Below are 22,828 nucleotides of genomic sequence, written 5' to 3'. Positions count from 1 at the left end.
CAGGAGGCCCATGGTTACTCTGGAGGAGTTGCAGAGATCCACAGCTGAGGTGGGAGAATCTGTCCACAGGACAACTATTAGTCGTCTACTCCACAAATCTGGCCTTTATGGAAGAGTGGCAAGAAGAAAGCCATTGTTGAAAGGGATCCATAAAAAATCCCGTTGGGAGTTTGCCAGAAGCCATGTGGGAGACACAGCAAACATGTGGAAGAAGGTGCTCTGGTCAGATGAGACCAAAATTGAACTTTTTGGCCTCAATGCAAAACGCTATGTGTGGCGAAAACCCAACACTGCCCATCACCCTGAGCACACCATCCCAACAGTGAAACATGGTGGTGGTAGCATCATGCTGTGGGGATGCTTGTCTTCAGCAGGTACAGGGAAACTGGTCAGAATAGAGGGAAAGATGGATGGAGCCAAATACAGGGAAATCCTTGAAGAAAATCTGATGCAGTCTGCAAAAGACTTGAGACTGGGGCGGAGGTTCATCTTCCAGCAGGACAATGACCCTAAACATACAGCCAGAGCTACAAAGGATGGTTTGGATTAAAGAATGTTAATGTCTTAAAATGGCCCAGTCAAAGCCCAGACCTCAATCCAATAGAGAATCTATGGCAAGACTTGAAGATTGCGGTTCACAGACGGTCTCCATCCAATCTGACTGAGCTTCATCTTTTTTGCCAAGAAGAATGGACAAACCTTTCCATCTCTAGATGTGCAAAGCTGGTAGAGACATACCCCAAAAGACTTGCAGCTGTAATTGCAGCGAAAGGGGGTTCTACCAAGTATTGACACAGGGGGGTGAATACTTATGCACCCAACAGATGTCAACTTTTTTGTTCTCATTATTGTTTGTGTCACAATAAAATTTATTTTGCACCTCCAAAGTACTATGCATGTTTTGTTGATCAAACGGGAAAAAGTTTATTTAAGTCTATTTGAATTCCAGTTAGTAACAGTACATAATGGGAAAAAGTCCAAGGGGGGTGAATACTTATGCAAGGCACTGTAAATGACTTATCTGTAGAGCAACCAAACTCTGTCACACCTGCAAAGTCACAAGGGAGAAAGGAAATCTCAAAACCCGTGAGAACAAGTGAACAGACGCAGAACCAGGACACAACAGACTCAGATGACGAAGAGGACAGACCACGGTATTGGCTACGGATGCCAAGGGAAGCACTAAGAGTTGGAAATGACATGCCGCACCAAAGAGTCATCTGTGAGACCCAAAGCCACCCGGATCAGATTGGAGCTTGCCTGGAGGAACCTGTTCTCGATGAGCTTGCATCTGAGAGGGGAAGTGTCGTTGAGGAAGCAGAAGGACAAGATGACAGAGTGCCCTGCACTGAGGAACATCAGCCTTACAATGAGCAGGAACAGTCTCAGGCTTATGACTCAGACATAGAGGTCCAAGAGGCTCAGCCTACATTGAGGAGGTCTACTAGAGACAGACGCCCTGGCCAGATTTACCAGCCACGTGTCACTGTGAGTGCAATAGGGACTCAGGGGCCCATAGTTTACACTCACCAATATCCACAGTCTTACTTACAACCATTTCATTACACACCTATCATTCATCCTACATACTTGCCAATCACCTATCCGATCCTCTGTTATTAAATGATCGATAGACACTGTAAATTTACATATGTTTATCATTACTAATGTTCCTTCATGTTGAAGTTTTGAGTAAGTTACAAGCTTTTTATTCGATGTTTCGAATGTTATTGTGAGTTGTTGAAAACTGTGCTACTAATAGCAAGTGTCGGGAGCCACTTTTTGTTTGTGGGGGAGTGTGTGGTATACCCCAAAATATTTTATTTAATTACTTAAATAGTAATTTTTATTTAAGGTTATTCTTAATAATATCATTATTATCATTTTTAATCACCGCATTATTAATGACCGCAGCATCCAGGCAGAACATTTGGCACGGGAGCAATTGCACCCTGTACTGTCTCTTTTGGGGTAACTTCCGCCCACATGCCAGATGCTGTCTGGATAAAGAAAAGGATGCATCGTATCATTTTTGCTGTGCATTCTTCCTGTTGTCTACAGATTTAACTTTGCTGCTGTGGTCCCAATCTTGGGACCCGTAACATATGTATATAATAACTGTCAGGACCAGGTTTTCAAACTCTTGTTTTCCCTTCCACCACTGTTCTCTTTCCACAGGTGGCTCAAACTGGAGCTGGGAGGGGCCTCCTGTGGAAAACCTTCGCAGCTGAGACTCATCTCATCAACTCCACCTCCACTCCATAAAACCTCAGCTCATCACCCCTGTCATTGCCAGATCGTCCATTCACCTGTGTGATTCAGCGGCGCACCTTTCTGTTTCGACTCCTTCAACAGAGTTCTGCCTACCTGCCTGCCTGCTTACCTGCCTGCCTGCTTTATTGGACTTTTCCAATAAACCTTTTCCTGCCATCAATATGCCGTGTTCTTGGTCTGCACCAGATTCCGGCCAACTACTCCATGCTCTAACCAGTCAAGGAGCTCTTCTTGGACAGCATGAACAGCTTCTCCAGGCCCTCACAGACAATAACCGCTCTCTGGTAAATCAAGTTTCTGAATTAACTCAACAAGTCTTGTTACTTACCTCTGTGTGCCTCATCTCCAGCTGCTGCTTCACCACCTAATCCTGCTCCCCCAGCCCCAATACCACTTGCTCCCACTGCTAATCTTGATACCCTGGCTACCAACCCTGTGCCCTTGAATGGAGATCAGAAGACATGTCAGGGTTTCCTGCTCCAGTGTGGTATGGTTTTTCCACAACATTCCTAATTTTTTTCCAGCTGACCAACCTAAAATTCATTACCTTTTGGGATTGCTGAGAGGGAGAGCTTTGGCGTGGGCCGAAGCTGTTTATACACCTTTGTCTCTTACTACTGTAACCTACGAGGATTTTGTTTCCAATTTAGGAAGAGTTTTTGATCATCCTGATTGCCATGGCTCAGCATCAAGACGTTTATTGAGTCTCCGTCAGGGGTTGATGGCGCTCAGCAGACTACACTGTGGAATTCTGGACCGTGGCAGCTGATGCTCAATGGGATGAGCGTGCCTTAAGAGGGGTCTTTTTGAAAGGGTTAAATGAACTGCTTAAGGATGAACTTGCCTCAAGGGATGAACCTGAGAGTCTCAACTCCCTGATTTCTCTAACTATGAGGTTGGACAATCGCTTACGTGAGCGTCGCCTGGAGAAATCTTCTCGTTCGCAGCCAGTCACCAGCACTCCCTTTGTGCCCACCCTCAATATAAAAGTGGGGTTACTGATGAGCCAAGCCAACCACTTCTCCCCACCTAAGACCCAGTTACATTTTCAGCTACTATTTGCTCCAATCAGTTGTCTCTGCCCCTCCTAGCTCTTTTCGACTCGGGTGCCGAAGATAATTTCCTTGACTACGATGTAGCTATACAGTTAGCTTAAGTCCTCGAGCCCTTAAAGACTCCCTTGAATGCTAATGCTCTGGGTGGTAGGTTTTTAGCTGAGATAACCCACCAAACTACTCCCCTCGTCCTCTCTGGTAACCACGGTGAAACCATTTGCCTCAAGATAATGTCATCTCCAAATTCACCTCTTGTTCTTGGTCACCCATGGTTTAGGAGACACACCCCCACATAGATTGGGCAGCGGGGAGAATCATAGGTTGGAGCAGTTTTTGTCAATCTACGTGCCTGCAGTCAGCTTTGTCCCCAGCAGATGGAGCCAACACATCAGGTTGCCCTCAGTCTAAGCCACCAGACTAGTCAGACATTTCGCTGGAGTACCATGATTTAGGTGAGGTTTTTAGCAAGGACCGAGAACTTTCTATACCCTCCCCATAGACCTTATGATTGTGCTATTGACCTGCTCCTTGGTTCAACTCTGCCCGCTAGCCGGTTATATAATATCTCGAGCCCTGAACGAGAGGCCATGGAAGATTATATTTTAGAATCCTTAGCTGCTGGGATAATCCGCCCATCCTCTTCCCCTCTTGGTGCTGGTTTTTTCGTTGTTGCGAAGTAGGATAAGAATCTCCGCCCTTGTATTTACTTCCGTGGCCTAAATAACATCACAATCAAGAACAAATACCCCCTTCCGTTAATCAGCTCTCCTTCGTGACTTCATTAACCATTTTGTTTTTGTTTATTTAGATGACATCCTGATTTTCTCCAAAGACCTCAGTGAATATGTGTCCCATGTCTGGCTAGTTCTCCAGAGACTACTGGAGAATAAGCTTTTTGTAAGGCAGATAAGTGCGAGTTTCACACCAGCTCTGTCAGTTTCCTCGGGTACATCATCGAGGGTGGGCAGGTGAAGACGGACCCTGAAAAGATTAAAGCGGTATCTGACTGGCCCACACCCACTACTCGCAACAAATTGCAGAGTTTTCTTGGTTTTGTTAACTTCTATCGTTGATTCATCGAAGGCTTAAGTCAAGTGGCAGCTCCCCTCTGTAAACTAAACTCTTCCTCTATGCAGTTTTCCTGGACACCGGAGGCAGAGGCAGCATTCTGCAAGCTTAAGAATCTCTTCATCTCAGCTGCGGTGCTAGTTCAACCAGATCCCTCTCTGCAGTTTGTAGTAGAAGTGGATGCCTCGGATACTGGGGTAGGAGCAGTTCTATCTCAACGTTCTGGTACAGATCACAAGCTTCACCCATGTGCCTATTATTCGCGTCGCTTATCACCTGCTGAGAGGAATTACGATGTTGGGAACAGGGAGTTATTAGCGGTCAAGTTAGCTTTAGAAGAGTGGAGACATTGGCTGGAGGGGGGCGGAGCAACCATTCGTAGTTTGGACTGATCACAAGAATTTAGAATACATTCAGTCAGCTAAAAGGCTAAATTCCAGACAGGCTCGTTGGGTTTTGTTTTTCAGTCGTTTCAATTTTACATTAGTTTACCGCCCAGGTAAACGTAACATCAAGCTGGATGCCCTCTCCCGACAACATATGGGTGAGATGTCCAATACAAGTTCAGAAACCATCTGTCCTCCCTCCTGCGTTGTGGCAGCAGACACATGGGAGATTGAAGCGGAGATTACACTGCATGAAAAGAAGAATTTGTGCCAGTTAATGTCACAGGAAATTCTTGGTGAAATTTCTGTTATACAAGCCTGAAAATGTTTGGAGGTGACCCCCCTTCTCCTAAGCCTAGGGGAGTCTTTCACATGCAAATGCCAAAGCTCTGCACTTTACAAATGCAAATCAGGATAGTTTCCCTCGGAGCAGATAACACCTTTTTCTAAACTGTCTGGCCTTAGTACACCAGGCTTAAATAAATATAAAACTTGAAATTGTAAATTGATCTTAAGTTAAGTAAGTGTGCTATAATTAATTACATTGTATACCACGAGCAAAATCAATGCTAGGAAAAAAAATTTGAAACAATGCACATTTCAGCATTTTAATATTATCCAAAACACAATCCTAAATCTCATGATTACAGTCACTTTTTCAATTGTGCTGGTTAAATGCACAGTGGATGCGTTAACCACACATCTACCACCAATCCGCTCAACAGGAAGAAATGAAGCTGGATATGATGTGTCTGTGCCCTGCAAGCTCCAAATTTCTAGGGGAGAGTGAGGTAATGTGGGACATTTTTTATATTTGCTCACCTCTAGGCGAGCTAAAATGATATATCAGTAAAATTTACACATTTCCCATTAATTCAGGATACCCCAGCTACGGGGTAAAGTGGTCCACTTACTTTTTCCACTTTAAAACTACCATAACAACACATGTTGTAATAGTTAAAATCCTGACAGCTAGATTGACAACCACTAATATCGGACTAGTAATAGAATCATGGGGATTGGTCAATTAAGCCCACTTATGATTATTATGATTCATGTGATCTCTGTCCAACTGGCAGGGACAGGGATATTGTTTTTCTTTGCGTATTCAAATGCCAGTTCATGGCACTTAACTGGAGCAAGGCCATGGAACTGGTCAGTAGGGGTGCAACGATTAGTCGACGTCGTCGACAAAATTCGATGACAAAAGTAGTCGACGACGGATATACTCGTCGATGAGTCGTTGGTTACGTCATAGCGCGTGTTGTTCGTGCCGTGCCGATGAACTAAACGTTGTTTTATCGGAGGTGCTGATGGAAACCGCTGAGGAGTGAGCCATCTCGCTTCCGTCCTATCTCTGAAGTCGCGCATGTGCAGTAGTGACACCACATTGGCCAATGGCGGCGTGCGCTGCAACAGCATCGCGCAACAGGAAGTCCATAGTTCGGGAGAACTTCACCCTCAACATGGCCCGAAAAAAACTACCTGCATTATGTGTACGGCGGACCCGCTGTAGACTGGTCCTCTCGTCGGAACGCTTACAGCCGGGCCGGACGAGCGGACCGGACCCGCTTAATACTGGTCCGCTCGTCGGACCCGCGTACAGCCGGGCCGGACGAGCGGGATGGCGGACACGCACATTTGAGGAGGAGGAGGTTTGACATCGTAACGTAAATGATGCAGACTCGCCTTGGTAAAATAGCCTGTTAGCTAGCTTGCTACATAAAGGTATATACCTGTGCGCAGGATTCTAGAATCCATTACAAAAAATATGGTTTAAACTTTTTTTTTTACGAGTTTAAAAGCGTAATGTTATCCTAGTGCCTGACAAACGTCTTTTTTAATTACAATTATTTAGTCCAAAGAAGACTGTAGATTTGTTTGTTGATGCTACTTTCCCTGTCCTTTTTGTTAACAAGAAAATTGGATTTTTGAAATTTTATATATTTTTAGTATCAGCACTTTTCCTGTTCTTGGTTCACAGAAAAAGGGAAACTTAAATTAGATTTTTTTTGTTGCTATTATCACTTTGCCTGTCCTTGGTATTAAATGGACAAAAACTATATTTTTCTTTGCTTTTGTGTCAACAGTACACGAATGTGCAGCAAAGTTTATTAAAATACTTTTTTTTGCATGAAGTATCAATCTTAATTGTCTTTATTTTCAGTCATCACATGCGTCTAACAACCTCAAGCTAAATTTAAAAGCTGTTGGCTAAATAAGAGCAATTGAGAATTTGTGTCATTCATAATCCGATTAGTCGATTAATCGTTTCAATAATCGATGACTAATCGACTATTAGAATAGTCGTTAGTTGCAGCCCTACTGGTCAGCTAGTTGTTTCAAGTGTTTAGCAGGCTCCTCCTCCATCTCATCTGTGAATATTCTCTTTACCTCAGCTACTGCACCCCAGGCTACTGATTTTACTTTCCCTTTCTCTTTTTTCTTTATGAATCTTTTGAGGGTTTTCTTGTCAATATTTCTATCCCTTTCAGCTTTTCTTAAAGACTTCTTTCCTTGCATGACCTCAGCAGCTACACCTATCAATCACATGGTTTTATATGTTGGAAGTTCAACAACATGTATGATATAAGTTTTTCCACCTTATTCAATTTGTTTTGACACAACAGTTGATTAAGTTCAAAGCAAGAAAATTTACTTGTACATGCAAAAAACAATTTTTTGTGAAAAAACATACTTTCCACAGCACCAGCACCAACTTCTCCTTCACGGCAAGGGGGGAACGGGAGGGGCTTGAAAACTTAATTGTCACATGACCACAAATGTGTTCCGCTGCCTAGATACAGGGGTGTCTCACATTACCCCGCTGTCCCCTACTGGCTTTCCATAAAGATATCTGTCCTCCCAAAAAACTGCAAATTCCCTCATAATTTGAACTTCTTATTAAACTTTCTCAGTATTCAATTAAAACACTCAACAATGTTATTCCAAAGCGACTTACAATATGTGCATTTAACTATGAGGGTACAAACACAGAACAGCAGAAATCATGTAAGTACAATAACTTAAAACCAGATAACATAAACGGGTCCTCAGTCACATACTCATCCCATATAAAATGTAAATTTAAAAGCTGTTTTAACCGCTGCTTTAAGATGAAAAGGACAGTTTTGAAGCTTTACTCTGAAAAGCGGACGTCAGTCGTTTGCGTCATCACCTGATCAGCATGTCCAATCACAGCCTCGTGTATACAGAGTCTGTCTGCCGCAGATATGCGAGGCTCCTGTTGTTTGTTCCGTACAAGTGACTCTGTTTTCGGTTTTAATAACTTGCTGAAGTCGACACGACGCTGTTTCTCTGGAGGAGAAGATGAGTGCGTAGGAAAGCAAAGCCGAGGGCCCGGTGTTGGGGAGTCGAAGCGGAGAAGACGGACGCACAGTCCCTGAACAAAGGTGATACCCAGCCAACGAGCGAAGCCATTGCTAACTGCTAAGCTAACTCAGATTTAAAAAATGTGTGAACATTAGCACGAAAGTGGCTAAAAGTGAAATAAAGCATCGAGTGCTTTAGCGGAACTAGTGCATGTTTAAATATGTATGAACTACTTAAAACGAACAGTTTGTTCTTCAGATTTTTCATAAACGTAGTTTTTGTTTGTTTGTAGGAAACTCTCCCTCTTCACAGCTGTGATGAAAATGGCCGGCGGAGCGAGGGTATGAATAAAGAAGAGCTGTTCGGTTTAAAATACATCCTCCAGCTTTACTTTATCTGATCCATTTCATAGTTTTTTTTTCACAGCCAGATTCCTGCACACAATGACGCAGTCACTGCACATTACGCCGAGACTCGCTGAAAGACCGCATTTGTAAGTATGTGTTTAGGATTTTTGCTGTGGATCTTCCAACGGTGATGCAGCAAGGCTATTTCCGTTTATGAATAATAAACTCATGTTACTCATATTGTTTTACAGCTGCCTGTACTATGACGTCCTAAGACCCACTATGAGCCGGTATGAAGGAGCTTCCAGGACCTTGCCTCAGCATTGAGGAGTTCAGGAGACGGCAGAGAAGAAAGAGGGTAAGGTTAGATTCATTAAATCATTTTTCAGATGCATGTAGGTGTATGTTGTCATTGACCTGTGCTAATTGTACTGATTGTGTCTACAGCTGATTGAAGCGGGACAGATGACATGGATCCATCCTTCCACAGCCAGGAGCTCAACAACCTGTGTGCCACACTTCAAATAAGACTAGAAGCTACACACCACAGACGTCTACACACTGGGGCAGATTCGGACAGAGTCCCACAAAGAACATATGACCCAGAGGCTGCAAAGATACATTTCAAGCTTCACCTGATTAGCTTTTCACTGGCTAGGCCAGTTGTGTTTGTACAATATTTGTGCTGTATGTAAATAAAGCTTTGACTCAACATATTGTTCATGTTTTTTTCCCTGTACAATATGTTCACATATTACATCAAGCATCACATGAATGTCTTAATTAACTGCATTGCTTTTGGTAAAGGCTTACTAATAAATTATTAAACATTATTATATATATTATTAGTAACAACTATAAATTAATTTTTATTATTAATATTGTGTGGGAGGGGTTTACCCCACGTGTGTGCTGCAAAGACCCAGGGTGACCAATGGCAACACTTCTACCAGCCAACCACGAGTGACTTTCCGGGTTGGTTTCCTCCAATGGAGAATCGAGAGAGGCTCAGCAGCGGCTTGGCCCTGAGTCATATGCTAATTAGATAACACCTTCGCTCCGCGGCTCCGCGCCCCCCCCCTTCACTGTAGTTACTGTCGCGGGAGAACTCGGTGTTGTCGTGCTGTGAATACCTATTAACTTCAGGGGATCATGTAACTTCCATAGGATTTCCCATGACACTAATTCTGCTTTTCGTCTAGTGTTAGACAGGCACAACAGAACCATCCTGATCCAGGTACAGGCCCACCTAACCGTCTTTTCGTCCCAGATTATGTCCGTTCCCAGGTCCTACATTGGGCTCACATCTCTAGGTTTGCCTACCACCCTGGAATTAGCCGCACTCTCTCTCTCCTGAAGAGACATTCTGGTGGCCCACGATGGATGCAGACACACGTTCTTATGTTGCTGCCGGCCTTCTGCATCCACTTTCGGTTCCTAACCGTCCCTGGTCACACAGCGCCTTGGACTTTGTCATGGGTTGCCACCCTCACAAGGTAACACAGTTGTTCTCACCATTGTTGATCAATTTCCCAAGACTGTCCATTTTCATGCCTACCCAAGTTACCATCTGCTCAGGAGACTGCTAATCTATTAACTGACCATGTTTTCCGTCTACACGGCATACCAGTTGTACAGGGGTCCCCAGTTCACCTCATGTGTGGAAGGCTTTTTGCCTAGCACTAGGCGCCAAGGTCAGCCTATCGTCTGGATTCCACACACAGACCAATGGACAAACAGAAAGGGCTAATCAGGATCTGGGGTCTGCCCTGCATTATATCTCAGCACTCAGTCATTCAACCTGGAGCTCTCATCTGACCTGGATTGAATATGCCCATAACTCCTTAACCAACGCGGCCACAGGTATGTCCCCTTTTGAGGCTTCTCTGGGTTATCAACCACCAGTGGCGATTCTAGAAAATTTTACATGGGGTGGCAGAAGGGTGGCAAGTTAAATTCAAGGGTGGCAAATCACACACACAAAGTCAAGTCAAGTCAAGTCTTTTTATTGTTGGAAACACACATGCCTGGTGTCTATATGTATTTATTTATACCAATCGCTAATGAAAACAGTTAACATATTTACATATCCAGCAGCAAAACAATTCAGTTTTATTTAATTTCACAAACAATTAATGTAGCCTATATTAAATTCTAAACAGCAGGTCAGGGAGCTAAAAAAGAACAATACGGCGGTTGCCATGTTCGACAGCAAATCGTCTCACAAACTCATCTAGATCAAGACCCTTAGCACGTGCTGACTCTATACTAAGTGTAGCTAGGCTTGACAACCTATTCTCAGCCATGGTAGAACGTAAGTGGTTCTTGACCAGCTTTAGAGTTGAGAAACTCCGCTCACATGAAGCACTGTTAACGGGTAAAACTACAGCTATTTTACATAAACGATGTAGTTCAAAGAAAACAGTCTTAATGGGATCCCAAAAAAGTAATAGTTCCATGAGACTAGTCGGTCTCTCCTTTTTTGCTGTTCTATCAAACAGTCTCTTAAACTGATGCAGTTCAAGCTTAACATCATCTGAATTTGTCCCATAGGAATTTGCCAACAAAAGAACAGCCTCCTCACTGAGAAAGCTAGGACTTGATGGATTGAAGGCCTGTATTCCTTTCATGATTTCGCAGTTAATTTTGGAAAAACGCCTTTCCATCTCTCCAATCATGCAATCTATTATGGAGTAATAGACTTTAACTCTGAAAGATTCTTTGTTATCTGGTTCTGTGTGCTGTCCTAGAGTGGATGTAACAACACTACTCTGTAGTTTTCTTGCTACCTGTCTTGCTCGTTTACAGGTGGGCTGTGATGTAGGGATGCTGTTACTTTGGCATATGTCGAGTACTTCACCCCAGACAGTCTCAAAAGAGGGCTCACTGCGATATTCCCTGAGAGTCTGTTGGAGTGTTTCTGCCAACTCAACAGCTTTTGTTAGGTCTATTTTTGTTGACTGGAGCATGTCTGACAAAAATTTTGATTCACCTAAAATCTTTCTAAACACCACAAGACATCCAATAAAATTGAGATCTATCTGATGCAGAATTCCTCTGGCCTCCACAGCTCTATCTGGGTTGTCCTCATGTGAAATGTCTTCAAGGACACACACAATAGCAGGCAACCTATCCATCACATTCCGACAAGCTACATACCTGCACGCCCATCTTGTATCACTAAGACGCTGAAGCTCCCTTGGTCCTTCACCTTTAAACATCTCTTGCTGCACCTTCAGCCATTTCTCATGAGCATACGAGCCTGACATAAATACATACAGACGTTCCAACAAAGAAAAAAACTTTCCTGCCTCAGATACAGATTTCACACTGTCCACTATCACTAGATTTAAACAGTGTGCACTGCAGTGTACATAAAAAGCATGACTGGCTACATCCCTTATTCTAGCCTGTACACCGGAGTGTTTCCCGCTCATAACGGCTGCTCCATCATAGCCTTGCCCGACTAAGTTTTCCTTGTAATTCAAGCCATGCCTCTCTAGACAGTCTATGATTTTTTCTGTTAAACCTGCAGCATCCAGCCTTTCTGCTTCCTGAAACTCTAAAAAGCTCTCGTGCACCATGCCGTTATAAAAGTACCTAAGAACAAAAGACATTTGTTCTTTTTTTTTTATATCTTTGGTTTCATCCACTATGACAGAAAATTGTTCACTTTCTTTGACCTCTTTAATAATCTCATCCCTGACCATCCCTGCTAAAATGCTTATCATTTCATTTTGAATATGGCTGCTGGTGTATTTGGCATACTTGGCTTGATCTTCTAATCTTGTCCTAACTGACTGGTCATGTTTGCTTACGAGTTCTAAAATCTCAAGGAAATTGCCCCTGTTTTCTGAGTCAGAAGACTCTCTATGACCACGCTGGGCGATATTCTGGGTTGCTGTAAGACACAGTATTTCACCTAGTGTTTTGATGTATTTTTGATTGTCAGTTATCTTTTTCCTATTTTCTGCTTCCATCAATACTATCATTGATGTGTTGTTGTCCTTCCTTCTTTTATCTTCTTCCCATGCAAGCATTGCATTGACATGGTGCTCAGATTTAGCATGACGACAAAATCCACTATCCCTAAATGTTGCTTTTTTCCAATTAGAGTAACCATCCACTGACGTAAAAACACTCTTGGGGACATTAGGTAGAGAAAAATGCCTACAAGGATAGCAATATGCTGCATCTTTAGAATGCGACGACTCAAGCCATTGACGTTCTTGGTACCACTCTACGTGGAAACTTCTCCAAGCTCCACCCTGGAGAGTTCTGGGGAATCCCTGCCTGATTGGTTGACTTGGGCTGTCACCTCGATGCTTAGATATATCTGGAACAAGAGAAAACAGGTTAGAACTATTTTACAGTAAAAATAATTGACATGATTCCTCTACAGAAGTCATACTGATTACTTTGCTTAGGTATAATATGGGCAGGGTTAATACAAAAGGTGTTTTGTTTACATAAAAAAAATAAATGCAACCATATAAATAACTGTTTTATCTAATCTGAGACATACCATGTGGACCTGTTGGACTGGTTGTGTCCTCTGGGGGTTCTGGGCTGTCTTTCTGTGACTCCACCTCCACACTCTGACTGTCTTTCTGTGTCTCCACCTCCACACTCTGGCTGACTTTCTGTGTCTCCTCCTCCACACTCTGACTGTCTTTCTGTGTCTCCACCTCTTCTGTCTCCCTCTGGTTGACTGACCTTTTCTTGAAAAAAGTCCTGATATCTTGACCTTTTCGCTTCATTTTTGGGCCCTGAAACTGCAATATTACTAGTGGTTTAGTTTTAAAGAGGATCTGATATCTGAACAGTGCCATCAGTATGATTTACAACTGATTTAGTGCTTACTGGCATTTGGATGGTGAGTTAAATAGGCTATGGTGTAATGGAGCCCATTAGATGTGTGTTAACACTTACATTTTTATTTTATTTTTTTCAAGTCCAAGTCCAAGTCTCTAAAAAGAAAAGATAACTGCATTCAGAACCCACAGCACAAAATGTTCATGACATATTTCCCTTCATAATGACAAATACTTTTCTAAATGGCCAATTGAATTTCTAATGTATTAGGTTATTACATACACATGTACATATGTATTATGTATTAGGTTATTACATACAAAATCATGTTTACCAAAGCTAAACTAACTAGCTACCAAAAGATTCACTCGTTGTGAATGCTAACCGCGGCGCCATCCGTTTCAATGGGAATCGCGACTCTCCGTAATTTCAACATTCATTTTAACATATTTATAATTCGAAATTCGTCCCAGCCTTTATACCACATACACAATAGGGTCTATAGCATATAACCGAGTCATCCTCTCACATTTTAATGCAGCTGTATAGCGAGCTAGCTACTAGTCCTATCGACTTTTGCAAGCTAGCAATTAAATAAACGATTGAAATTACAACGGAATTGTCTATCACATATGACCACCCATCACATTTTCTTGATTCAAGTTTCAGCTGTACTGTACCTTTTTTCATCACTGCAAGCGTACAGTTGGCTTGTCTCCAGTTCTTTGGCTTTCAAACCGTTTCTGTCTTCATTTGAATGAAGCGGCAGATGCGCACGGTGAGAAGAGAGCAAATAGGATTCATGGACTCAACCATTTTACAGGGGAGGGGGGACATAAAGATTTTAGTTCTTAAACTTAAACAAGTTACCAATGAGATCAACAGCTTCAGTAGCAAAAAATATAATACCATTCAATAAATGTATATTGGAGACACTTCTAACAACCTGGGTGGCAAGTGGGGTGGCAAGCATTTTTTGGGGGGTGGCAGCTGCCACCCCTTGCCACCCCGGTAGTTTCGCCACTGTCAACCACCTCTGTTTGCCTCCCAGGAAAGCGATTTGGCTACAGTGGGGCAAAAAAGTATTTAGTCAGCCACCAATTGTGCAAGTTCTCCCACTTAAAAAGATGAGAGATGCCTGTAATTTTCATCATAGGTACACTTCAACTATGAGAGACAGAATGGGGGGAAAGAATCCAGGAAATCACATTGTAGGATTTTTAATGAATTAATTGGTAAATTCCTCGGTAAAATAGGTATTTGGTCACTTACAAACAAGCAAGATTTCTGGCTCTCACAGACCTATAACTTCTTCTTTAAGAGCCTCCTCTGTCCTCCACTCGTTACCTGTATTAATGGCACCTGTTTGAACTCGTTATCAGTATAAAAGACACCTGTCCACAACATCAAACAGTCACACTCCAAACTCCACTATGGCCAAGACCAAAGAGCTGTCAAAGGACACCAGAAACAAAGTTGTAGACCTGCACCAGGCTGGGAAGACTGAATCTGCGATAGATAAGCAGCTTGGTGCGAAGAATTCAACTGTGGTAGCAATTATTAGAAAATGGAAGACATACAAGACCACTGATATCTCCCTCGATCTGGGGCTCCACGCAAGATCTCACCCCGTGGGGTCAAAATGATCACAAGAACGGTGAACAAAAATCCCACATGGGGGGACCTAGTGAATGACCTGCAGAGAGCTGGGACCAAAGTAACAAAGGCTACCATCAGTAACGCACTACGCCGCCAGGGACTCAAATCCTGCAGTGCCAGACGTGTCCCCCTGCTTAATCCAGTACATGTCCAGGCCCCTCTGAAGTTGTTAGAGAGCATTTGGATGATCCAGAAGAGGATTGGGAGAATGTCATATGGTCAGATGAAACCAAAATAGAACTTTTTGGTAAAAACTCAACTCGTCATGTTTGGAGGAGAAAGAATGTCGAGTTGCATCCAAAGAACACCATACCTACTGTGAAGCATGGGGCTGGAAACATCATGCTTTGGTACTACTGTCAGGACCAGGTTTTCCACCTCTTGTTTTCCCTTCCCCCATTGTTCTCTTTCCACAGTTGGCTCAACCTGGAGCTGGGAGGGGCCTCCTGTGGAATACCTTCGGTACTGAGACTCATCTCATCAACTCCACCTCCACATTGGACATTTCCAATAAACCTTTTTCTGCCCTCAATCTGCCGTGTTATTGGTCTGCACTGTTTGGGGTCCGCTTGAAATAAGATCATAACAATACTAGTGTTTAATGCTAGACACTTCCGTGGAGTTAGAGGGTGCAAAAATCTCCCTTTGCTGGGATATTAATTTGTTGTACTTCATTGATTGAAAACTAATTTTTCAATAAACATGGATGATATCTGACTTATCGGAAGTGGGTTGTTTTACTGACTTGTATTAATATTCATTATTATCTACTGAGAAAGATTACACAGAAATTGGTGAGCACAATTTAAATCATTAATAAAATATAAACTATGTACATCGTTGTTATTGCAGCAACACCAGTTCATATCACATTTTGTTTTGATGATAGAGACCAGTGCTTTGATGACAAGTAATTACACTGCTAACCTTTGCAAGGTTGGACTGATCTCATCACACCACAAATGTCGCTGCATGTCCACTCTTACGTGATGTCCTTGCAGCTGCCAATTGCGATATATACTTCCTACCCAACTCAACTCAGCTCAACGTCAACTCATCCAAATCACTACCTGCTATCCAAATTCTTTACAGTCCAGATGCTCATGATAATGTGTCCATTCTGGGCTGAATCTGATGTCAAAGTATAATATGATTATGTCATCCAATGCAGGTTGGTTATCAACATCGGTAGAGAGGTTTATCCAATCTTGCCAAGTTTTGTAACTCTTTTGTCATAGATATGTGACTTATTAATTAAAAAGAATGTCCCAGTGTTTCTTTTTCCCTTTTCTTTCATAAAAATAAAAACAAACAGAAAAAATAGTTTTTATTATTTATTATAACAGTGTTAGCATTATTGACAGTGTCTGCTCTTCTCTCACCTTTTGAAGAGTAGAATAGCAATGACTATGATGATGATGAGAATGACCGCCAGGACTGGGCCCATCACCCACAGCATCTGTGGGTCCTCAGTCTGTCGGCTCATCCCACTGTGGAGCTTCACCATGATGGGCTCGGAGAATGGGCTCGCTGCAAACATCCTCTGCTGCAAAGGACCAGAAGATGATTCAGAATCAGTTCGGTTACAAACAGCAGAACTGATTCGATCTGTTGGGGCTTTACTACATCATCCTGAAATGCTTTTATCAGCAACAACAATACTTCTAGTTTTGAGGTTTGTTAACCCTGGTTGGACATATCTTTGCTCGGGTTGAAACAATGATCAGCATTTATATGAGTGTTGATCCCAGTTACCCCAGGCTGGTACGTGGCTTTGTACTCTACATAGTCAGTGGTGTTTTTGTTATCCTATTGTTCCACATAGTTTGCCCCTCTGCAGACATATTGCCACAAGTCATTTAGTCCTGGGAACAAGATAAATAATTTGTGGCCATGAGTTATGAATCTGCTCTTTAATAACAAGACCTAAAATTAATATTTGTGCCATTCTCAAAACTTTTGTCCAAGGATGTACTCTGCACTAATGAGTTTGGCAACAGCTATCTTCCAATTCAGTCCTCATTTTTAACTAAATTACAGTGTTGAGATACTTTTGTGGTGACAAAACCTGTACAGAAACAACCAGATTTGCCAAACTAATCAGAACTGCATTTGTGGTAGTTCCCACAAAATGACTACATTTTGCTATGATGATACACACATTGCAGTTGTCTCAGCATTTGACTCAGCCAATCTGATCATAGCTGTTTGCTGAGCAGATGAATTTCTGGCAGGTCAGAAATGTTTGATGTGGGTTAACTGCTGTTTGCAGTGTAAGCAGTTCTCATTCCTCATATGGCAGATGTGAACAACCCATTATAAGCTGTCATGAGGCTATTTTAATGGCATTTACGTTTACATGTTCTTCACTGAGGCTCTGCTGTGAGAAAAAAGGTATACAACTAAAATTCCCCTCAAATAAGACTAGTGTACTCCTGCCCTCTGCAGCTGTACATTGATCTTTCCTCTCACATATTTACCATAGAATTGCTCACTTTTGTGAATGCTTTTGAGGATTGGACCTGTTCAAGGTCACCAAAGAAATATAAGAACTCTACATGGCTATACACCATTATTAGGAAGGAGTTCCTGGCTTTTACATATGTATTCAGGATCAACCATTGACGTTTTAACATTTATGATGCTACACATGCCCATAAACTTATAAAAACGAAGAAGTGACTCACAGACTCATGGTCCGTCAGGTCAGCCAAGACAAAGCAGCGATACCGCTGCTGGCCTGGGAGGGGTTTGTTATAGTAGCCATTGTATTTCTTCTCATCACCCAGAGTGAAGATCTCGGGCAGGACGTCCAGCTTGGCAGTGATGTAGGGTTGCAGGAAGTCCTGGCTCTGTCTTCTCTTTCTCTGCAGTTTGCTGTCAGCACCAGCCTCCAGGAGCTGCCAGAGGGATGACACATCAGGAGACGTTGGAACTGACATATCATGACCATAACAAATAATAGAATGTGACGGCACAAAACTAATCTCTGTTTAGACCTTTTCAAGGTTTTGCAACAAGAACTTCTTGGCACTTAGCCCAGGAAAAAATATAACAAGATTTTCACTCACCGGTAAACTAAACAATTTTAAGTCACTATATACTGGTGAATGGGGTAACACAATAATGACAGAGCATATATTGTCCACTGAAAGTATTACTGAAGGTTAAGTTGCCTGTGAAGACATCCCCAGAAACTATTTTAAGTTACTGCTGACTATAACTTTTCTATTGCTGCAATTTTAAATCAAAAGCAAATACGAAATAAATTTGACTTTTATGATGAAGTTAAGAAGGACATGCAACATGTTTGTCGGGGAGCTCTAATTTATTAGTATATTGATAATGATGAAAATAATCATTCAAAGTATACATTCATTGCATCAGTTGACTACAATCTTGTGATTTGCTACCTCCCTGATGTGTGCCCAGTCATATTTGTTAATTAGAATCCCTCTAATGTTTGCAGAAGTATATTGCTGTTAACAAGAAAAATAAAAATATGTATCTGATTACAATATGAAAAGTTCACTAGATATTTTCCCATTACTATCACAACAAATTTCAAGTAATAATGTGATAAATTCCTAATGATCTAAAGCTTATAAACCTATTACAGTACTAAACTATTTGTGGGCAAATGGCCCTTTGGTGGATACAAGAATACAAGACCTTCCAAGGGAGTGCAGAGGGTCATGGCTTCGTTACTGAAGATCTGCTGGTTCTTTTCTGTCCAAGTATGTGTGTCTCTGTGTGTGTACAAGGGTACAAAGGCTCTCCCATCTCTACACAAGACATCTGAAGCTCTGTTAAGAGTGACAGTTCTTGGTTGTTCTCTGACAAAGGCTCTTTTTTTCCAAGCTACTCAGATTCTTCTTCCAATTCATAGTTATTGAGGTCACAGTACTCCTGGGAATACTCAACTCTTATAAATGGTTCTATAATCTTGCCTTCAATTGTGCCCCACCACAGTTTTATTAAAAAGACAAAGGGCTTCCTGGATGTCGTGGCTTGGTTTTTTACAAAACCTGTGACTTGTGGGGCTCTACATACACACATGTATCGGATGGGTACCCTCAAAAGTCTTGGGTTCCACGATAAAAGACTGTATCAATAAGGTCCAGGTATTTTTGGTCACCACTAAACTTTGATCCTTGATCGTGAGACCTTGAAGTCTTCAGTGCTTGGCCATTTTACTAGCAGGGGGGATTTGGCATTGAATTGTCCACCCATGCAGAGATTACACACACAATTCAAAAGGAGATTTTAACACTGTTGCAATGTGAAGCAAATAATAGAGTTTGTGAAAGTGGGCTGAGATGTTATTTATGTTTAACAACAGCCAATAGGCAAACCAGTGAATAAACTTCACCCTGCCCCCCACTTATGTTAGATTTTTTTTTCTCAAAATGAACACCCACACAATACCCTCATTGCTAAGTTATTGGCACAACATGAACCCTGTCCTATAAAAAGGAATCGATTTCAAAGACGGGGCGTCACATTATCCCCTCTAACTGCTGGGACCTGCAACACTGCTTGTCAATGACAAACCAACACATTTTGCCTCGGAGCTGCAGCCAGGATCAAAGAGACATGGAACAAAACTGTTCTGACAGATACGATCAGGGAAGAGTCAGGAGGTGGTCTGGGTTGTGTCACATATGAAAGACCACCTACTCCATTGACCTGGTACAGTTTCATAATGAATAGAAGTATTATGAGCCCAATTCCATTAAGCTGCTTTGTTTCACCAAAGTGCTATTGTGCATGATGGCTCATTATCACATAAATGGTTTAGCAGTACATTTGAATATATCAGAGGAATGTTTTTCCTACAAACCAACATTTCTGTGTATATACAGGTCATCTGTTTTCATAAGTGTCACTACTACACACTCAAGCAATGCATGGAAAGCAGACATGGAAAAAAAAAAAAAAGATTTATTTAAAATGTTGCTTTGCAAATAGAAAAGAAGCAATGCATATAGCATGTCTATTAAGCATCACTCATTGAAAATTAGACTCATGAAAGAAGGTGTCGACATTTTCTGTCATCTTCATCAGCTTTGCTTGTAAGAGTATTAGATCAGATAAACAAGTCTGTCTCAACAGCACAGAACACTTGCAAATCAACCCGATGAATGGACGGGTGAACATTATGAGGGTTTGCCTTTTTTGCATACTTGACTCCAGCAGCTCTGTATAAGACAAAACATTGTAGGGGAGAGTGGGGTAATGTGGGACATCGGGTAATGTGATATACCCCCTGTATCTAGGCAACGGAACACATTTGTGGTCATTTGACCATTATGTTTTCAAGCCCCTCCAATTCCCCCCTTGCCATGAAGGACAAGTTGGTGCTGGTGCTGTGGAAAGTATGTTTTTTCACAAAAATTTGCTTTGAACTTAATCAACTGTTGTGTCAAACAAATTGAATCAGGTAGAAAAACTTATATCATACATGTTGATGAACTTCCAACATATAAAACCATGTGATCGATGCTAGCTGAAGATTAGCCTGAATTGCTAAGAGATGTTTTTTCTAAAACGGTGGCTGTGGGGTAAAGTGGGACAAATGCTGTGGGGTAACGTAAGACACTGTCTCACTTTACCCCACAATGAAGCACAAGTTAAGTTTAGTCTTAAACATATTCTAGTGTTATATTACACTATATATGTTTTATTTTTAATGTCATAAACATTGTAGAAAAGCCATCATGCCAAGAAACTATACACCAGGAAGACAACCTAGGGCCAAACAACCCCCGCAGAGATGGAGAATGCAGCCGCTGAGGTCATGCAAGGAAAGAAGACCTCAAGAAAAGCTGGAAGGGATAGAAATATTGATAAGACAACCCTCAAAAGATTCATAAAGAAAAAAGAGAAAGGGAAAGTAAAATCAATAGCCTGGGGTGCAGTAGCTGAGGTAAAGAGAATATTCACAGATGAGATGGAGGAGAAACAACTAGCTGACCAGTTCCATGGCCTTGCTCCAGTTAAGTGCCGTGAATTACCCCGCTCTCCCCTACTCTACATATGGACAGTTCCCATTAATTAGAAACAAGAACTCCACTCTATGAGAAAAGACTAAGTTTGAATATGTTTGATGTAACAACTCGTTCTTGCATGAAGTCATATTGGGTTTTCATGAGAAACTGAAATTGAGCATAGCTTGTTATGTTTAAAAAGAAAATGTACTTCTAACCATGACAACTACAGGCCTGACCCCACCTCTAACCAGCATTACCTGAAAACAAACTGTGACAGTGAGCTCTTGTTCATGACTAGAAGACAACAGCTCATTTACTCACCTCATGTATGTCCATGTCTTCTGGGCACTCCCATCTGCTCAGAGAAGCTGGGGTGACAGGGACAACCACTAGGTAGTACCACCTGTATCAACACAGAAACTCAACTGTGTCATGTATACACATTTAAAACACAAAGTTTCATACATTCCATTTGTATCCATTTTAGTCATCTATTTTTAATGGGTGGACTATCATTCACTCCCCATCTTTGCTAAACACCAATTTTTGTTCTGGGATTAATGAAAAGGTCTGTGACCTATTTCGTAGATGAAAGAATAGAACAAATAAATAATAAAAAAAAATGGAATCTTAAATCCTAAATTGAATCAGCATTTCTGACCTATGCAGCACCTAGACCAGGGGTCACTAACAGGCGGTCCGCGTCCAGACCCATAAGCTGCCAGTGCGGACCCGGACCTACAGCCAAAACAGAAGGTTATGATTTAAACCCTGATGGGCCGCTTCTATATGTAACCGGCGCAGCTCTTGTAGTCTCTACGGTAGTTGTTCAGCGGATGAGGAAACGCACAGACCAATTGCATGCGAGTTAAGCCATCCCACTTGATACTACTCAGCCAATCAAGTCTGTGCATTCCAGGCGATTAACATTGCGACTCTACAGTGCAGACAGATGAGAGCGTTAGAGGCAAGTTACACATGAAAAGACGGTAGAAAGAAAAAGAAAGATAGCGATACAGGTAGAGAAAACAAAGGGAGGGAGAGAGACAGGCGACTGAGCCAGAGAAAGGGAGAGAAACAGATGAGTGAGACGGAGAAAGGGAGAGAAACAGAAGTGAGACGGAGAAAGGGAGAGAAACCAACGAACAAATTGGGGGAGTGGGATATAAGATAGGAAGAAAGTGATTCTAAAACGGTTCAATTGTTAAGATGTGTTGAGATTCATTATCTGTTAAATTGGTTGAGACTTTTGAGTCAATATGTGAAACAGAAAAATTTAAATTATATCTTTTGCTCCCTTTATTTTATTTTGCTGAAGGAAGGCCCTTATTTTGAACATGAAAAAATGTCACATTTTATTTATTTTCTCTTATTTTGAAATTCAGCCTCTACTTTTAGTTAGATAATGAGAGAACATTATTCATATCTGCAATATATGTTCAGAACATATATGTTCAGTTCTACGTTACGTGACAATGAATATTGTCAAAAAGTATTTGAATCGTACTGAATTCATTTGATTTGACAGTCAGGTAGTCAGTACATGCAGATGTTGATACTACTAGGCTACTTAAATATATATCAGACTAAATAGTTAGACATTATGATCTTCCGGGACTTTGCTTCAAGACATTTTCTCTAACTTGACCTATTTAAATTTTAGTTGAATACCCCTGACCTAGACCAACTTGTGGAAAGTAGAAGATATGTATCTCCTGAAGAAAACAGGTCTGATTGCTGCATCTGCTGCTGATGCCATATTATTCTCTTAATTAACTGTTTTGCATTGTTGATAACAAGATAATATATCTTTATATTTAAATTTTCACTATCTGGGTGTATAGTAGCAAAATATACTAAGCAATTTTAATTTCTTATACCATCAACTTGAGGTGAAA

The 22,828-nt window shown here is 41.6% G+C and overlaps 2 protein-coding genes and 1 long non-coding RNA gene across 5 annotated transcripts in view; 1 reads left to right on the top strand and 2 right to left on the bottom strand.

Moving 5' to 3' along the window:
• The window catches only part of ptprfa (protein tyrosine phosphatase receptor type Fa), a 231,113-nt gene that overhangs the window by 42,389 nt on the left and 165,896 nt on the right, over positions 1-22,828 (bottom strand). The window contains 3 exon segments of the mRNA XM_053430630.1: positions 16,320-16,480; positions 17,625-17,837; positions 21,252-21,333. Of these exon segments, the coding sequence (XP_053286605.1) occupies positions 16,320-16,480; positions 17,625-17,837; positions 21,252-21,333 (456 nt within the window).
• Positions 7,966-9,175, top strand: LOC128448082 (uncharacterized). The gene is made up of 5 exons (XR_008339701.1): positions 7,966-8,196; positions 8,409-8,457; positions 8,543-8,609; positions 8,715-8,821; positions 8,911-9,175. It is a non-coding gene; the product is annotated as an uncharacterized LOC128448082 (long non-coding RNA).
• Positions 10,369-14,295, bottom strand: LOC128448079 (zinc finger MYM-type protein 1-like). 3 transcript variants are annotated; one of them, XM_053430629.1, is made up of 4 exons: positions 13,959-14,295; positions 13,396-13,433; positions 12,989-13,238; positions 10,369-12,799 (listed from the first exon to the last, which is right to left on the bottom strand). In XM_053430629.1, exons 3-4 carry the CDS (start codon positions 13,221-13,223, stop codon positions 10,638-10,640), a joined length of 2,397 nt encoding a protein of 798 aa, XP_053286604.1. In that variant the 5' UTR covers positions 13,224-13,238; positions 13,396-13,433; positions 13,959-14,295; the 3' UTR covers positions 10,369-10,637. The 3 variants fall into 3 exon arrangements, with proteins under 3 accessions (XP_053286604.1, XP_053286602.1, XP_053286601.1); XM_053430627.1 differs by having other exon boundaries at positions 12,989-13,433; XM_053430626.1 differs by having other exon boundaries at positions 12,989-14,295.

The sequence above is a fragment of the Pleuronectes platessa genome, chromosome 9 (genome assembly GCF_947347685.1).
Source record: "Pleuronectes platessa chromosome 9, fPlePla1.1, whole genome shotgun sequence".
NCBI lineage: Eukaryota > Metazoa > Chordata > Actinopteri > Pleuronectiformes > Pleuronectidae > Pleuronectes > Pleuronectes platessa.
Note: the sequence above shows the minus strand (reverse complement) of the source record. Positions and strands in the feature narration are given on the sequence as shown.